General features: G+C 39.2%; 1 protein-coding gene across 2 annotated transcripts; it reads left to right on the top strand.

Moving 5' to 3' along the window:
- The first annotated feature begins 297 nt into the window (after positions 1–297).
- Positions 298–10,994, top strand: LOC148718111 (uncharacterized). 2 transcript variants are annotated; one of them, XM_088743682.1, is made up of 11 exons: positions 300–581; positions 3,376–3,476; positions 5,861–5,979; positions 6,288–6,419; positions 6,611–6,634; positions 7,071–7,199; positions 7,844–7,867; positions 8,368–8,590; positions 9,943–10,012; positions 10,261–10,413; positions 10,885–10,994. In XM_088743682.1, exons 3-10 carry the CDS (start codon positions 5,874–5,876, stop codon positions 10,411–10,413), a joined length of 861 nt encoding a protein of 286 aa, XP_088599808.1. In that variant the 5' UTR covers positions 300–581; positions 3,376–3,476; positions 5,861–5,873; the 3' UTR covers positions 10,885–10,994. The 2 variants fall into 2 exon arrangements, with proteins under 2 accessions (XP_088599809.1, XP_088599808.1); XM_088743683.1 differs by lacking the exon at positions 3,376–3,476 and having other exon boundaries at positions 298–581.
- The last annotated feature ends 5,658 nt before the right edge of the window (positions 10,995–16,652 follow it).

Here is a 16,652-nt window from a genome sequence, read left to right as displayed (position 1 = left end):
TGCGGTTTGCGGATTTTCAGGTTTTCAGCATTTGGTTTTCGATTTTCGTCTAAGTTTCAAATGAGTTTTCGGATTGGTATTTGATGTGCTTTTCGGTTTTTTTTATTTGGGTTCCGGTTTCTCTTTGATCTGAGCGGCAATTTTGCGCCTCCACTGATCTCGACTAGCCGTGTAACCCCCTGTAGGTTACACTTGTCACTAATGTACTGAATCGATTAGGGTTTTAATAACTGAGATGTGACAATTCATCGGTTTTGACGATTTCGTATCTAGTTGTCAGTTTTGATCGAAACTTTTTGCAGTTCTACGGTTTTGGATGATTTTTTATTACGGTTTTGCGGTTTCTAAGAGACTCTAATGCCCCCCCTGTTGAGTCAGCTATTTATTCACTCAAAGGAGCTGTAACAAAAATGATTTTCTTTGCAAATTAGGCCTTCCAGAAAGCTTACGAAAACAAGGTTGTTAACCTAGTTATTCTAGCGTGTCCAATGATCTTTTCTAAATATACAAATACAGATCTTGTGTAGCAGTTTCATCCTCGAAGTCATCAAGTATACATCTAGCTGTAACTTCTGAGAAAGGTAAGTTTACTCTTCCTTCGCTTAAAAGAACAAGGTTTCTTTTATTTTTTTCCCATGAAAAGGGTTTAGGACATATTTCAAAAGTAGTTTAGTCGTTCTCCAATTCTCTTTTTCTTTCGTCGCCACAAGTAAAAATTGATTTTTGGCTAAACGACCCCTGCGGACAGCGATCGAAGGTGTAAATTTCCCAGATTTTGTAGAGCACGCTGCGAATGAAAGAATACAGCTCACGAAATTCACCCTTTTTACAAGTTACATGATGTATTCAGTCAGTTCACAGACAAAATATGGAAACTTCACCTGAAATATTTTTCATACCAAAGTGATCATAGGAGACTTCCAATTCTCTTCGACCTTAATTTGCATGCATATCAAAAATTCCTCAATATTTGTAAGAGAGAGTTCTCCAAATGAAGGCGTCAATCGGGCTTCAAAGGCATATAAGTGCATAGTTTGTAGACCAATAAGTTCACCGATTTCCTTTAAGAACCGCGGGTATCTCTCTAGGTTTTATCCACCAACATCTTGAAAACGTGCAAATCAATGCGTTTGCTTCGAATACGCTCGTTTCAAAGCTTGTATTTGCATAATTCTGAACGTACACCACGACATCCGTTAGACCGTTTTTTTTATCTCTCAAGTTAAGGATTTTAGGCACTTATTGGAAGGGGTGCTTACTCAATAGGGGCGCTTATCTCCATTTTGTTTTTGAAAACTGAGAGAGAATTCGAAATCCACATTAAGGAGGCCTGATTGATATCTTATTTCAAGGCCCATTTGCAACCTTGATGCAACGCGGTTGTTTGTTTTTGTTTTGAACCACCGCTTTTGCTTAAATAGCGCCTCTGATTGGTCAGTTATTTTCACCTTGCCACATTGTGGATAAAAGTAAAGACAAACCAGCACGTTCTCCCTATCTGGCTTTTGTGGTGGTCAAGTCGCATTATTGCCTTAAAATTGTAATTTTGCTCTCGCAAGCGTGTTATAAGTGGATTTTCCCTATTTTTCGCAAGAGATGATCAGATGTTATAAAAAAATTGTTTTCAACAAGTTCAGAAAGGCTGATTAACTTGAATGTATCAGAATAACTATGGATATAACTTGAATATATACGAATAGCCATTAAACCCGCCATTTATGAAAAGAGTATGCTCCTACATTATTAATTTATTGCATAGAGATAAATGAATAAACAACAGATCATGTATATTTTATACTGAACGAAAAAAGGAACATATCTGTAGTAAAAGTATACAGTACGTGGAACAAGTGATGGAAAATCATAATCTTTTAACAATCGTAAACTTAAGACAAACTTTAGTAGCGATAGTTCGTTGTCCTTGTAGTGTAAACGGTAGGTTTTAGCAATTTTAATTAGTCAGTTCTTTAGGTTATTAAATTTGTCCTCAAGTCATTTTAAATCCAAAACTATGAATAATTAAACAAATTAGTCATTACTGTACCACCGCCAAAGTACCGTCATGATTAAAAGATTGTTTACTTTGCAAAAGCGGCTAAATTTATTTGGAAACCGTAATGATTTGATTGAGCGCCCAGATGGGTTATTCATTTTTGGCTCCTCAGTGAAGGGCGCTTATTGGAAACAGGGCACTTATTGGTAACGGGGCGCTTACTTCTTTTTAAAGAAACAGCAGAGTCGGTGAAACAAAGCTTTGATGTTTATGGAAAATGGACTTCTTGTCACTAAATCCTTCCTTGTCAAAACAACTAGCCAAGCGGCAATCATCGCAAAATTTTAAGACGGGATTTTTCGTTTGAAGGAACTGTGCACTCACGCGAACATATTAGTCAAGGGACAGCGAAAAGACGACTGTTTTTGTAATGAGGCTCTAACTGAGCAATTAAATGAAGATAAACCAAGGTGGATCTCAGTGTATATGTACTCTAACAGTGCTGAAATATATTAGGGGGCGTCTATCGGAAAAAGGGCGCTTATTGGTACAGAGGCACTTATTGGAATGAGGGCGCTTACTCTTTCTCTTTTCTGGAGATAGCCCTGAAACTTCGGGTTTCGATCTAATTTAGAAGCATAGTTTTCGTACGTAGAAACGGTAGGGAAAACTAGGCAGTAGAGAATGCATCTGTTTCAGCGCAAATAGGACCAAGATCGATACCGGCAGGTGTCATAATGTTACCTGACAAACGTTATCTGTAGTGATAACGTTCTTTTTAAGCTTATAAATAACCAAAACAGATAAAAAGTTAACTGCTTCAATCTCCCCTTAATTGCACCATGGAAAGCGTTTGAATGGTCCACCAAATGGTTTCACACTCTTCCAAACACGCCAAAAAAGAATTTTTTGACACGATTAACTTCACCTACTTTTTATTACTGGTATGGACAAGATGAGTGGTATGTAGTTTTCGTTTGATCGTTTGGCGGTATATGAAAATGATTGAATATATTAGCTGTTGGAAAAAGTACCTTTTTAACGTTATCTCAGATGAATACGATTCCGGCAAGAACTTGATCACTATCAACTACAGCTTGCACACATAATCCAACTGACAGTACACCCCTACTTGTATCTTTGTAATCCTATGAATGGTAAACTAACTTCAACTTTTCCCAGACATGCAATAAGAGGAACCCAAACGTTTTGCACGAAAATTCCTTTTTTTTTTTCACTGTTAGTAAGCGTGAAAGAATGAGAGTGTAGTTGTTATCCTATCGTTCGCAACTGAAGAAATTTAACCGTGGATTTTCCTCTCTTCAAATGATCGTAGTAGTTATGCGTAAAAAAAATGTTTTTTTTTTATTTTATTCACACAGATTTGCATTTCTGAACCTCTAATCATCAACACTATATACAGCGCCACCTCTTGTTATCGCACTTTAGTTCACTTGCGAGCCAAGTACGGTGCGTATATAAGGTATGGTCGATTCTATCTTATTTTTCCAACTGAGTACGCTCCTCTAAGCGCAAAAAAGGATCGAATTAAAGCTCCATTTTTTTTTTCTGCAAACTGAGAGAGGAGTTCCACATTTAGGAGGCCTGAATGGTATCATATGCAATTTTTAATTCTTAAAGTGCCCCTGAGACGAAAATTGACCATTTTATTTTGGGGTTAACGGTTTACAGAATGTTGGATGGGGTCAAGTTGAAATCCTTTTCGTCATTACAAACTCAAAACAAACCTTCGATGACGAATTTTTACCGCTTCAAAGTCGTTCCAAAAACGTCTGCCATTGCTGAAAACATGTTCCAGCAGGGCCCGCAATTGTACAGCAGAAAACGTCATCATGACGTCAAAGGCTCAACAAACTTATGCTTTGCTTTGTCACAACTCTCTTTGTTCGCTGCACAGAGAATCACACATATTACTTTTTTGAGAACTGTTTCGTTGTCAGACTGTGAAATGTCGACTTTCTCTGACGATGAATTGTCCTAGAAATCATCTGAGGCTTCTGTGAATAGTTTTGCACCGGCAAACGATTACTTTTTGCCATGCGAATAAAGATAAACACAGAACGGCACGGACTCCCCATGTGGCTTTTGTGGTCGGATCGCTTTATCGCCTTCGAATTGTATTTTTGCTTGTCGTCAGGGATTTTCCTCTTTTTTAAGAAATGATCGGGTGATATATAAAAATTGTCCTCGGCAATGGCTGATTGTGTATCAATGCGGATATTGGGAGTTTGTGAAAGCCATTTCCAAGCCATCAATGTGTTTGCCCCAATGCATTTGGTTAATGATCTGTTTAACCCTTTCCTGCATGTTTTTTACAATCGGTGCTTTGAGAGGTTTGAAGTGAACTCTGTTGTTGAGTTGCACTTTGGTCTCTTCTGTTTTTCTCTGTCATTCATGATGACTGTTGTTGTGTTGCTTCTGTGAGGTTTAAAGCAGAGTTTGTTTCAACTTTTTCAGAACCACGATCTCATCGCGTTACAAAGTATTTTTTGGCTTAGATACAGTCTGCAAGTTGTATTACGACAATTTTCCTAGTAGCTCTGAAGGGCGATGGAAGACTGAACCGATGGCATTCAGTTTGATATCAAACGGAACTGGTTCTTAGTTTTGTCCGTGAAAGGTGTAGCGGAGGCGCATTCGTCTTGCGATAAATCTCGCAAAAGTTAGTCTGATTTTACATTCGTTTGTCAAGGGAGTTGGGATGAATTTGAGATCCTTTGGTAGCACGCTGACTTGGCTGTCAGATGGTTGATTGTTTGAGAGGTTTTTTAAGAAATTTTCAATCTCTCGGTTTTTGGCTGCAAGCCTACATCTTAAAGTGTTTCTACGCTTTATGTGTCTTAAGCCGTTTACTCTACTTTCGCTGATATTAAAGCCAGCTTTTCTTAGAGTCAGAGCACACTCATTTTCATCTATTTTGTATAAAAGTGAGTTCTTTGAGGTCAGAAAATCTCCTCCCTCAATTCGGCTATTTTATCATTCCTATCTACAATGTTCACCGAGTACTTTCGTTTGTGTAAGGTATTCTGCCAGAGAATTGTAAAAGGCGGACATTGATCAGTTCACATGTAAAGGTGACAAAACCCGTGGAGGTTCGTAGACTTCCCTTTCGTCGAGATCGCACTGAGGACGGTTTCTCTTGTCCCTTTCTTTGAACGGTAGGCACTGAGCCCAACAGAATTTTTCGCCTAGATCTTTCAAAGTGCACAGATCTCTTGAAACATTCCTCCGAGAAGTGTTCGGAGCAGATCACAAATATTCCTGCAGGATTGAAATTTGCTCGGCGAGTTCGCACAAATCACATCCGTTTTCCCGCTCTGACCTATTTGCAAGGCTCCGATGCAGAGAAATACCTGCAGCATAGTCTGCACGATTACTTCAGCTTTGAATTACGCATCGATGCTTCGTCATCTTTGTTTATTTTTTGTAAGAATAGAGTAAAGCACTCTGTTATGTTTGCTTGACATTTTGCCATGTGAGATTTTCGAGTTGAGCCTTTGAGGTCACTTCCTCTTCCTAGAAGTTTATTTGCTAAAACGGAGATTCAAATTAAGGAGGCCAAAACTGAATTTTTATTCACCGTTAAGCTTTAATTATACCTTCTCCAAAGATCAATACAATTTTAAGGCGTTTTAACCTTACAAGAAATCAGAAAATACTACCTTGTCAACAAAATACAAAAATAAACAACGCGAGAAATGTGAAGTCAACAACGCAGGAAACTCTACCTTTTATCGTTCAATGCCGCTTTGAGGTGAGAGGTGGAATAACGTGTGGATGGCAGCATGGAAGCGTTTGATGCTAGTTAACATAATCGTCCTAATTACATATTCTTTGCTTTATTAGAGATATTTGAAAAATGATTTCCATTTTGCTCATTGGCCTATACTTCATCACGTTTCAAGAGACGTGTGAAGGTGCCCCCGGTCTAAAGATGATTAAAAAAGACCTGAAGAAGAGAGCTGGCAAGTATCATTTCATTCCTACTTAAGCATATCGTGATCGATACTTTACCTTTAAAACTCCTTGGAGCCAATTGAAAATGCCATGGCTAGACACTTTTAACTGCACTTTTGACTGCACTTTTGACTGCACTTTTGACTGCCCCTCTAGGATCCCCTCTGGGTTTTGTTCATTGCCTCGTTTAGAGAATTAGGCTCTAACATTCTACGTAAACTCATCACCACCGAGACTCCCTGGCATATGTATCTATTGTTTTTATGTGTCCTTGTTATAGAAAAAAATTGATGTGGGGTTTGCATTCCTTTTAAAGTTTGTACTGAAAGCCAAATGGACAAAAGAAGGGGATGTCCAACATGGAAAAAGAGAGGATTCTGCGCTCACAGTAGTGTTTACCATAAATTTATGATGGAAAACTGCTACGCAAGTTGTGGTCTTTGCCAGCGTGAGTAAAATTGTATTGTTAGGTATAATCCAAAACAGATAACTAGCTTGACTGCAAGGATGATGCTGGTGAGTGATATTAGTCTGGTGATGTAAAGATACCGAAACGGTTAAAGGAATTAAATTTTTAAACTCATTTGACCCCAACTGTCATCTTCGTTTGTCTTCTAATCAAGAAACGTTCTTTTTCAGTACTTCCAGCGGAAGCCCCAAAAGGTGAGAATCTACTAATACAGCTCTATGTAACAAAAAATTGTGTAATTACATCTTAACAAAAGAGGTGGAAATGAGGAAATGACCAGGTTCCTGTCAGGAGTCGCACTAACTAGTGGATAGATTTTTAAGCGGAGCTCTCACAGAGAAGACCGTACCTAAGAAATATGGTGACTTATCTATGGTTTAGCAAATAATTTTGGGGGCGCGTTTGTTTGTTCTTCAGATTACAAGCTGTATATTGTCTGCACAGCAAGCTGTATCGTCGGCGCCAAGTGGAATAACGCATTTGACACAATTTTTGTCTTCTAAGAAAAGTTTGAGTTAAACGAACGCTAAAGATTGAAAAAACAGAATTCAAGTTGAAGACTTGACTTAGTCTCCATCCGTTGATATCTTTCTTTTTGCCTTTGGTAACATACGAACCTATTCTCAACAGCGTGCACGGCCAACGAGATGGACAAAAAGGGCAGCTTCTGCACCACGTGGAAAGAACGAATTGGATGTTCCGGTGGCTACGAACAATTTATGAAAGAAAACTGTTATGCAACATGTGGTTACTGTATAAGTAAGTGGCAGTATGTAGAAAGAGACAATATGAACAAAATATTTTGGGCGGTTTGGAATAGAGAAGGTGCCCAGGGGAAGATTCTGAACCTAATTTTTTCTCAGTTTTTAATCATTTTGGAGAAACATAGTTTCGCTGTTTTAAACACTCGCTCGGCTCTCGGTACGTTTTCAGGGAGTGTGGTACGAGAATTGGCGTCCAGCAGAAGTAAGTCTAACCATGTTTTAAAGAGTTTTTGTGTTAACTTTTTGGGGAAATGTCACTCGCATTGTTCCAAGAAGGAGCTGTTTGAAGTTGAGTTATTTTCGCTTAGCAAAGAGTCTCCATTTAGCCACATCCCAACAAATTCTATAACACCTGCTTAATATTTTGCTGCAGTCTAGAAGGTCTATTCCTGATTACAAGTTAAGGAAAAATGTTTTTAAGATTTTTAAAGAGAACAAATCCGAGCCACCCCAACTGTACTGTATCACGGTAAGGCCATTAAGTAAGCGAACATCGCAGTGTGAAACAGCAGTACCTGTCACCGTTTGACAGCCGTTCTGACAGCCTATATGAGTCCTATTTCATATGTAACTTAGTGGTTTGTACGGCCATGTCTTAAAGCTTACTTAGTCATTATCATTCTTATTTTTTTTTGTCAGTGGCTCCCACACCAATTCCACATGGTAAGTCTTAAAGATCAAACTAGGCCAATATTAAACCATCCAAAATGCCGACAGAGAGATGAAAATTTCCAAATTAACGCGAATGTCAGCATAGAAAAAGACCGACAGCCAGAGAGAAAACAGATAGTCACTCAAGAGTCAAAAGGCGAGCAAGAGGGGGTTGCTAAAAGACAGTCCAACGGACAGCTTGATAGACGAAAACGCAGAAATACAAACAGACAGAGACACGAACAGGCAAATGGATATACAGATGGACAGACAAATGGCCCAGTTTGGAGACACACCATGCTGAGCTAGGCAGACAATAGATAATAAACAGTCACCCAAATATACGCTGTAGATTTAAAGGAAGTCCAACACACTATGGAACAGGTCTTGCCTGACAGCCCCCGTTTTCAGGAAAATAATTTTTTTAAAAACGGTTGACTAAAGGTAGATGATCTTTGCTAATATCTGTTATATCATTTTGATTCAAAATATCCTTGTTTCTAACAATGAAGTGGACCCAGATGCCTGTCTGCAAGCCCATAATGCCAAGCGGGCTCTTCATGGAGCGCCAGCTTTGATGTGGGATGACAAGCTGGCTCAGGATGCCAAAAACTGGGCAGATCACCTGGCTTCTATTGGATACCCAGTCCATGCCCAGAACATTGACGAAGGAGAAAACCTTTTCTCGAGCTCGAGCGGGTTTGTCAGTTCCTGTTCAGATGCCGTGGAGTCCTGGTAGGTACAACTATGTAAACATACCAAAGGTTACATCTCTCAAACCAAGAGATTTTTAGTATTAAGCCATGTGTCTGTACAGTAATAGACTTCATATGACGTCAAAATCTGGAAAGAACAAGAACTGGCACTGCATAGTGTTTAAAGGTGTTCTCACCACATTTTGGCGTCTTCTGTTATCTGTTGACTAAACAGGCTGAGCTGTGACACTCTTTAGAGTACAAATAACGCCCAAGACGAGTACAAATATCACGCGGTATCTATATACCATAAAACCGGTTAGACAGGATTTCTCGCATCACGCAAACGACGAATTGGATTGAAGTTCCAGAAACAAATGTGGCGGACAATTTAAATTATTTTTCTGACGACGAAGAGTCGGAATGGCTGGCGAATATTGATCCAAGTTTATTAGATAAATCGAACGAAGAAAGGCAGTCAGACCACAGGCGGTCCAAGCGTACTGTGTGTGACTTTGTGGTCTAAAGGTGATTAACAGGAGTGGCTAACAGATTATGATCGCATTTTAAACGTGAGCGTGGGCCGTTGAAAAAAGGAAACATTATAAAAAATATAAAAAAAATTAAAAAGGATAATAAAAGCGAGGAATATAACGTATGAAGTATCCTTACCTTTTTTCCGTAGCCGCTTTGTCGCCAATGGTCCTTTTAACGCTATTTTGACGACGTTCTTTGTAGTGATATCAGTCAAATGAATTTAGAATAGCATATACTATATACAGGTATATCACTGAGTATTTTTAAACATTATTTGTGTTTTAAATTGCCCTACGGACTCGTCAAAATACGGCACAACTCGTAAAAAATACTTAGCGATGCTGCGCAACAAAGTATCTAATAAGATATATTATTTAAACAGCGATGCCTCCACGCAATGGGTTTTAGTCTAATGTTTTCCATCGAAATTTTGATTTAGAGTGTTAGTTTCTATTGAGGAAGGAGACCGTAGAACCCAGAGAAAAACTCCTCAGAGAACGGATAAGATTCAACAGCGGACTTAACCCCAGGTGTGACGCGAGTTGTTGGAATAAAACCCACGCCACATGCACTCTTGCCCAGTGCCCTTCCTGCTTACCCCCCTCCTCCTCGCCCATCTTTTTGCTCCATCATTAATTTTTATTATTATATTAAATTATTAAATTTAAATTTATACCGCGCAGTCTCTATAAAAATATTCAAATATTAAGCTTATACTTGGGCAATTCCATAATGACATAGTCAGAGGCAACACTATTTACGAATTCGTCTTGTCCTTCAACTAACATTTTGTTAAAGGTCAACTTTCTAAATTCTAAAGTAAACCGGTTTTGATTTTGTTCCTTTCATTGGTAGGTACAGTGAAATAGAGTTTTACAACTTTCAACATCCAGGATTCAGTAAAGCTACTGGTCATTTTACAGCGGTAAGAAGATGACTCACTACCAGTGTTTAAGTGCCTCAGTTACTCATCAAGCCCAAAGAGGAATTAATCATGTGACGCCGGTCAGCCGGAAGTCGAACCCAGGCGCTTTCACCACTGCACTATCCTCACTCCTCGTTTTATGACGCGCAATCGTATGGTTTTCCTCCAAAGCATCGTTAGTGAAGTGAACTAAACTGTGCTCCGAAGCCAAATGTACGTTCAACTTATCGTCAATGTTGCTCTTGCAGGTTGTATGGAAAAGCACCACTAAAATGGGTGCAGCTCTGACCAAAATAGTGTCAGATGATGGGATGACACGCACGTTTGTTGTGGCACGCTATTCGCCAGAAGGAAATGTTCGTGGCCAATTTGCTGCAAATGTGAAGCCAAAGTCCTCATAGGTTTGTGCATTCCAGTGTTAGCATGTGGAACATATTTAGCTATATACAGGTCTTACGAGCGTAATAATATGATGGAAGTACTTCTTCTATTCAAGGAAATCTGATAAGTCCAAGAGTAAGTCCGGGCGGGAGAAAACCGTTTGGTGAAAAATGTTGCAAAGTTCGCCACATAACGACTACTTTATCGGTCTTTTTGTTTTTGTCTTTTTGTTTTTTTTTTTTGTTTTTGTTTTAGTTTTTTTTTTTGTAATCTGGTTGGTTACTTGAAAGAATTCCCCTCATTTCTAATTGGTCGTTTTGTTTTTACCTTCTCATTGACAGGCAATAGTTACAATTTTAGGAGTTTCATATTGGTTCCGGTAGACTTGCTGTAATAATATCTTGTTATGCCAACAGCTTGAGAGGCGCTGACACATTCTAGAGATATATGATGATGGTGAATTTGTGTTGTTTTTCTTTTTACAATTTCAGAACTCACTAGTCTGCCTAGAAATAGATGGATCTCATGGAAGATGTTAATGACAAATGAATTGTGATAGTTGCAGACGAAAGGATAAATAAAACTTAGTAGCAAGAGGGTATTCAGATATCGTCTTCTCTGTTGTGTCAACAAAGCGATAATCCTTTCCCAAGCTTATCACAAAACGTGCATGAATGGAATCATGAATGGAATCATAAATGGAGTCAAGCATTGTATCAAAATTTGCAAACAGCCTGCTATATAGCCATCATAGGAGAAGCAAATCTAAGGAGACTTCCCGCCTGCGAGCAAAATCCATGCCTTTTTAGAAATGAGATAGAACTCTTTTTCCTGGGGGCTCTTCGAAGGAGATCGTATTGATTACAGTCATTTTTTTAAAGTGAATCCTATCTGGGTACTATGCGCTTTCCTGGGGACTCTAATTGATCAGCCTCGTGCGGGAATTGAAAATATGATCCAAGCCAAAGTTATTTCTTTCCATGTTTATGAAATTATATTCCTGAAGGTCTACTTGATGGTTGAGAGAGTGGGGGCCCTCTAGATCTCGCCAGTCTCGTAAACGTTCGAGTGCGACCGCCCAGTTATTTTCATCCCGCACCATGTTTTACCCCTGCGTCTCCGAGGATTATTTCAACTACCACTTAATGGTGGGGCCTTGTAGGATTCATTTGAAATGTTTTTAAATAATGCCGTAGCAATCATTATACTATCGGTTGTTATAGTTCACCACTAAATTTTCTCCGATTCTTATTGGTTTAAATTGATCACGTGACGCGATAGTGCTCATCCGTGGAAAGACACTATGTCTCGGAACTATCGGTCTGATACTTGCCCCTTGGAAATTTAATGTTCTTCAAACTAGCACATTTGTTCGAATTTCTGCAACTTGGAACCTTTTGAAACAATTTCTAGGGAAAGTGTATTAATGTCGAGTTCGTTAAGCAGCAATCAGTTCTTTCAAGAAATGCATGGACCAGAATGAAAACGCTTCTGTGCTGATTACAAATTCCTTGACGAATACCTCAACAATTACCAAGAGAGTTAAGAGAGATGGCGTTTTATCATACTTGGTCGAAAATTTGATTCGATCCAAGAGGCGAGAAAACTAATTTCCCTTTAGCAACGGAGGCCCCCAAGGGCGGGTAAAAAAACCTTTATGTGGTTCGTCATGATGTTTACTCAATTGCGCTCGTGTTGAAGCTTGCATTTGCATATTTCTTTGACCGTTCAAACTTCGTTTGTTTATTTCCTACGTTAAGGAGTTTAGGTTTTCCTAACAATTGGATGTAAAAGAGATCGCGAATTGTCCTAAAACGATGTACTCGTAATGCTTGAATGACTTGTAAAGTAAACAAAGGGGAAAGCGCTGTCCATACCGGTGGTCTAGCCAAAACTCAATTTTGCCATGTGGCGACACAGGAAAAAGAGAATTGGAAAACAACCAAATGATTATTGAAACATGTGTACAGGACCCTTTTCACGGGCAAAAAGTAAAAAATGTTTTCGACGGCAAGTGGAAAAGACCGCTCTAGCGAGAACGGCACTTAAATATTAGTCCTGAAATACTATCTAAGGGCCTATGAATACCGATCAGATGGGTCCATTTGTAAAGATAGATACTTTTCTCGTATACTTTTACTAATAAGAACGGTCAATTCTTAATTTGTAACCACAGTGATGAGTAAACTAACTGAACACTCTAAAAAAATTGCTTTGTGCTGACACAATCTGAAACCTCTTCCCATCTGTACATGTGCAGGCCAAGGGGCCGAGGCAAAGTATTTTTGAGACAATTAAACTTTATTTAATGTGCTTTAGCTATGGACTGAATCGTTATAACTGTAAAAAATCATCAATTTTTTTGCAGTTTGTTAGCGCGTGTCCGGGATGGACACATGAAGCGGCGAAGATGTCGAACAATAACAGAACAGCGCTTCGACCAACGAGTTTAATGACGGCGAAGAATACCAATATTTACAAAACGATCCGGTCGCCCTTTCATCAAAGGTTACGAGACTCAGGGAGCCGTAAAAACCTCATGATAAAGGGCGGGAAGCGAAAGAAAAGGAACAGTTTTAGGTGGTCTACGTGACATAAAAAAAATTAAGAACGGAACGGACTAAAAACATAAAACCTTGTTAAGGAATAGCCTCAACAGCGCCATTGTGTTTAGAATGGTAGATTGCTTTAGTTTAAAACTATTTCATCGAACAGCTTTGATATCATCTTGTGGATAGGCGATGCCCATTATTTCATCTCAAGGAATCACTTTTTTGTCTCCATCCCAAAATATTTCCTATTAGAAAGTCGCCTTTGGGAATGTTTTACGCGGCAGAAGATCAAAGAGCTAGCATGAGACATTTCAGTTTATCAATTAGAATTAAAACAAAGAAGAGCAGACACTCTTATAATTAGACTCCGATCAAGAAAAGCCTTCTTCCTGTAAAGCAAAACATTGTGAGATTGTAGCAGTGTGGATCCAATTAAAAGATGCATCAGTGTAGTCAAGCTGATAAATAGTTGATGTTGGTTCTCTATCCTAACCAAAGGTACCGTAAAATACAAGGATATGGGCTCCATTGTGTGTCCATCAAAACTGACGGTTACAACGGAAAAGAATGGGAAACACTAGGTGCAATTGTCAGTCTTTCGAGGCAGCATGTAAGAAGAAACAATTCGCCCATTCATAGATACTCTATCCTTGAAAGCTCAAATCCCCAACCTTTTATCGTTCTAAAAACGCCATGATAACATTCAGAACATACGTTTTAATCCAAGAGGATTCTTGGTTTATTTATTTCTCTATGTAGCACTATTAAATCCCTCTTAATGCACAAATCTGCGACGAAAATTTGTGCATTTGTCCCTATCTATTTCTCAACGAAAGCGATTCGTCTTCCCATCTAGTATTCAGCTTTAGAATTTCAAGTCTCTTGTTACTTGAAGCCTTGTCCGCCACGGTATAGCGGGTGTCTCTAACACATAATGGAGCTGCAATCACGACATCCAAAAAGCCATATCCCTTTAGGCATATCTATGCTGTGGCTCCATGGTGTCTGCCACAGCTCAGAATGGGTGACCTTTACTCTCAAAGGAGCTGTGATTATATTGAGTGCCTTTGGAAATGAGGAGCTGAAATTGTGTTGGGCGCCGTGAGTGTTGTTGATGAGGGGGGCATTACGATTTTCGGTTTTGTGGTTATGTACCCTGGTCCCAGAGGTTCTCTTCTCTCTACCGGAGTCCGAGAATTCGGCGCGAAGCGCCGGCCAACGAGCTGTTAAGCAGCGAGCGGAGAGAACCTCTGGTCAGGACTGTTGCGAATCTCACTTTCATGGCACCAAGCTTCGGGTGACAGCCATCAAGCACGCCCCTTTCCGACAACCAATCAGCGTAAAATATTAAAATACCTCTGGGGGTAGGTGCAGTGTTTTTACTTGTATCTGGAGTGGGGGTGGGGAATATATTTTGTTTCGTGGCCGTATTTACGATATCTGTCAAAATATTTGCTACACGTGCCAAATGACAAGCTCGCATGTAGTACGAACTCCAACAAAAACCCCGATTAAAATCTACTTCCCTAGGGCAAACGATTATTGCCGATTTTGCAACGAAAACGTCGAGATAAATGGCTATTCTTAATTGAATATTTTCACCGAGAAGAATCGAGATTTTCTGCGTCGCTTTAGGCTTGTTGTGAACGCCAAAGTTGAAAACAATTCCAAGGTCTCACAAGTGCTCTGTAAAAAGTGCTACAGGGCTGTCCTAAAGCATGAAAAAGCGCTCAGTCAATCCGAAGAATTACAAGAGTTCAGGAATAAATACAAAGAAGTAAACATAGATGTCGGAGAATTGACGCGACGCAAGAGATGTGCGAAAGATTCTCCTTGTAAATCACCGAGAACCGCAAGAACACCGAATTCACCACCGACGCCGGAAAACATTTGAACGAGTTCGCAACTCCAAAAGTAAAAGAAAGATTATTTCCACGACTAATGATCGCGCTGAAAGGGACGAAGAAGCTGTATTCGTAGGGCAACCTCGGAATGCATCACCTACGGAGGTGAGAAGTTTGCAGTTATTGTATGTTGCTAGAAGTATGTGAGAATATTATTGATTTTCTTTGCTCCTCTTCTTAGGTACGCATTTACTATCCGTCTGGTCTAGTTAAGAAAATAGTTAGCGCAAAAAATGGTTCCAGCATTGTAAGACAAATTTGTTCACAAGAATACAATGGAGTGATAAATTCTGTCTGGAAGCATCCCGAACTCAAGACTAAGATAATCGACAAGATCTATGTGGAGATCAACATAGAATCAAGTGCACTCTGCAGCACCAAAGATCAATACTGAGAAAAACGAAAGCAAGCGATTTGATCGAATTTTCAATTTCTGCGCTAATTACTGCATTCTGAGGTTGCCCTACGAATACAGCTTCTACAGCCTCCGAAACGAATTGATTCATGAAGAAATTTTAGAAAATGCAGAATACTTGAAAATACAACAAATGTTGGCTCAGAGTGACAAACTTGAAAAAAAAAAACCCATCCCTACCCTGGTCAAAAGTCAAATGGAAGTAAAAACTCCCTAACCCCTCACCCCTATGACAAACTCTTTTAAACCAATCACAGGCGAGGTGAAAAATTGACCAATCAATGAGCCAGAACAAATTTGTGAAATCTTTAATTTGATTGGCGCGGTGAGATCAGTAAATTAACCGTCTCCAACCAGAGGCTTTCGCTTACTTCTCACCGCTTCGCGGCTCGTCAAATTTTCTCGCCGCTTCGCGGCTCGTAAAACCACAGAGACGAAAGAGTAAGTAAAGCCTCTGGGACCAGGGTAGTGGTTATGGCTACCTTTTTTTTTTACCGTTTTTTCGGTTATTAGGCCAAACAAATTCGGCTATTCGGTGTTCATTGCGGTTTTCGGATTTTCCGGTTTTCAGCATTTGGTTTTCGATTTTCATCGAAGTTTCAAACGGGACTGTGATAATTCATCGGTTTTGATGATTTCGTATCTAGTTGTCGGTTTTGATCGAAACTTTTTTCAGTTCTACAGTTTTGGATGATTTTTTCTACGGTTTTGCGGTTTCTAAGATACTCTAATGCCCCTATTGTTGATTGCTATTCATTCACTCAAAGGAGCTGTAATTAAAAGTGATTGTAATAATAATAATAATAAAGGTCTTTATTAAGAATTATTGTGCAAACAGACGTGCTACAATTAACATGAATAACATGAATAAAATGAATAAGGAAAAAGAAAAGGTATTAATTACTATTGAAAAGACATCTATTAATAAAAACTGATTTAAAACGGCTTGTCTGGACCTTAGGCAAAATATAATTATGCGACCTAGTTCTCAACTGCCGTTGAGAAGGCCCTCAAATTAGGCCTTCTAGAAAGATGACGAAAACAAGGTTGTTAACCTTGTCGTTCCAGTGTGTCAAATGATCTTCTCTAAATTTTCAAATACAGATCTTGAAAGATGAATAGCAGTTTCATCCTCGAAGTCATCAAGTATTATGATTATGATGATGAAGTACACATCTAGCGGTAACTCCTGAGAAAGGTAAGTTTACCCTTCCTTCGCCTAAAAGAAAAAGGTGTTTTATTTTTGTCCATGAAAAGGGTTTAGGACACATATTTCAAAAGTAGTTTAGTCGTTCTGCAATTCTCTTTTTCTTGCGTCGCCACAAGTAAAAATTGATTTTTGGTTAAACCACCCCTATGGAAAGTGATCGACGGTGTAAAGTTCCCAG

Source organism: Stylophora pistillata, chromosome 13 (genome assembly GCF_964205215.1).
Source record: "Stylophora pistillata chromosome 13, jaStyPist1.2, whole genome shotgun sequence".
In the NCBI taxonomy this organism is placed as follows: Eukaryota; Metazoa; Cnidaria; class Anthozoa; order Scleractinia; family Pocilloporidae; genus Stylophora; species Stylophora pistillata.
This window is presented reverse-complemented; position numbering and strand designations above follow the sequence as displayed.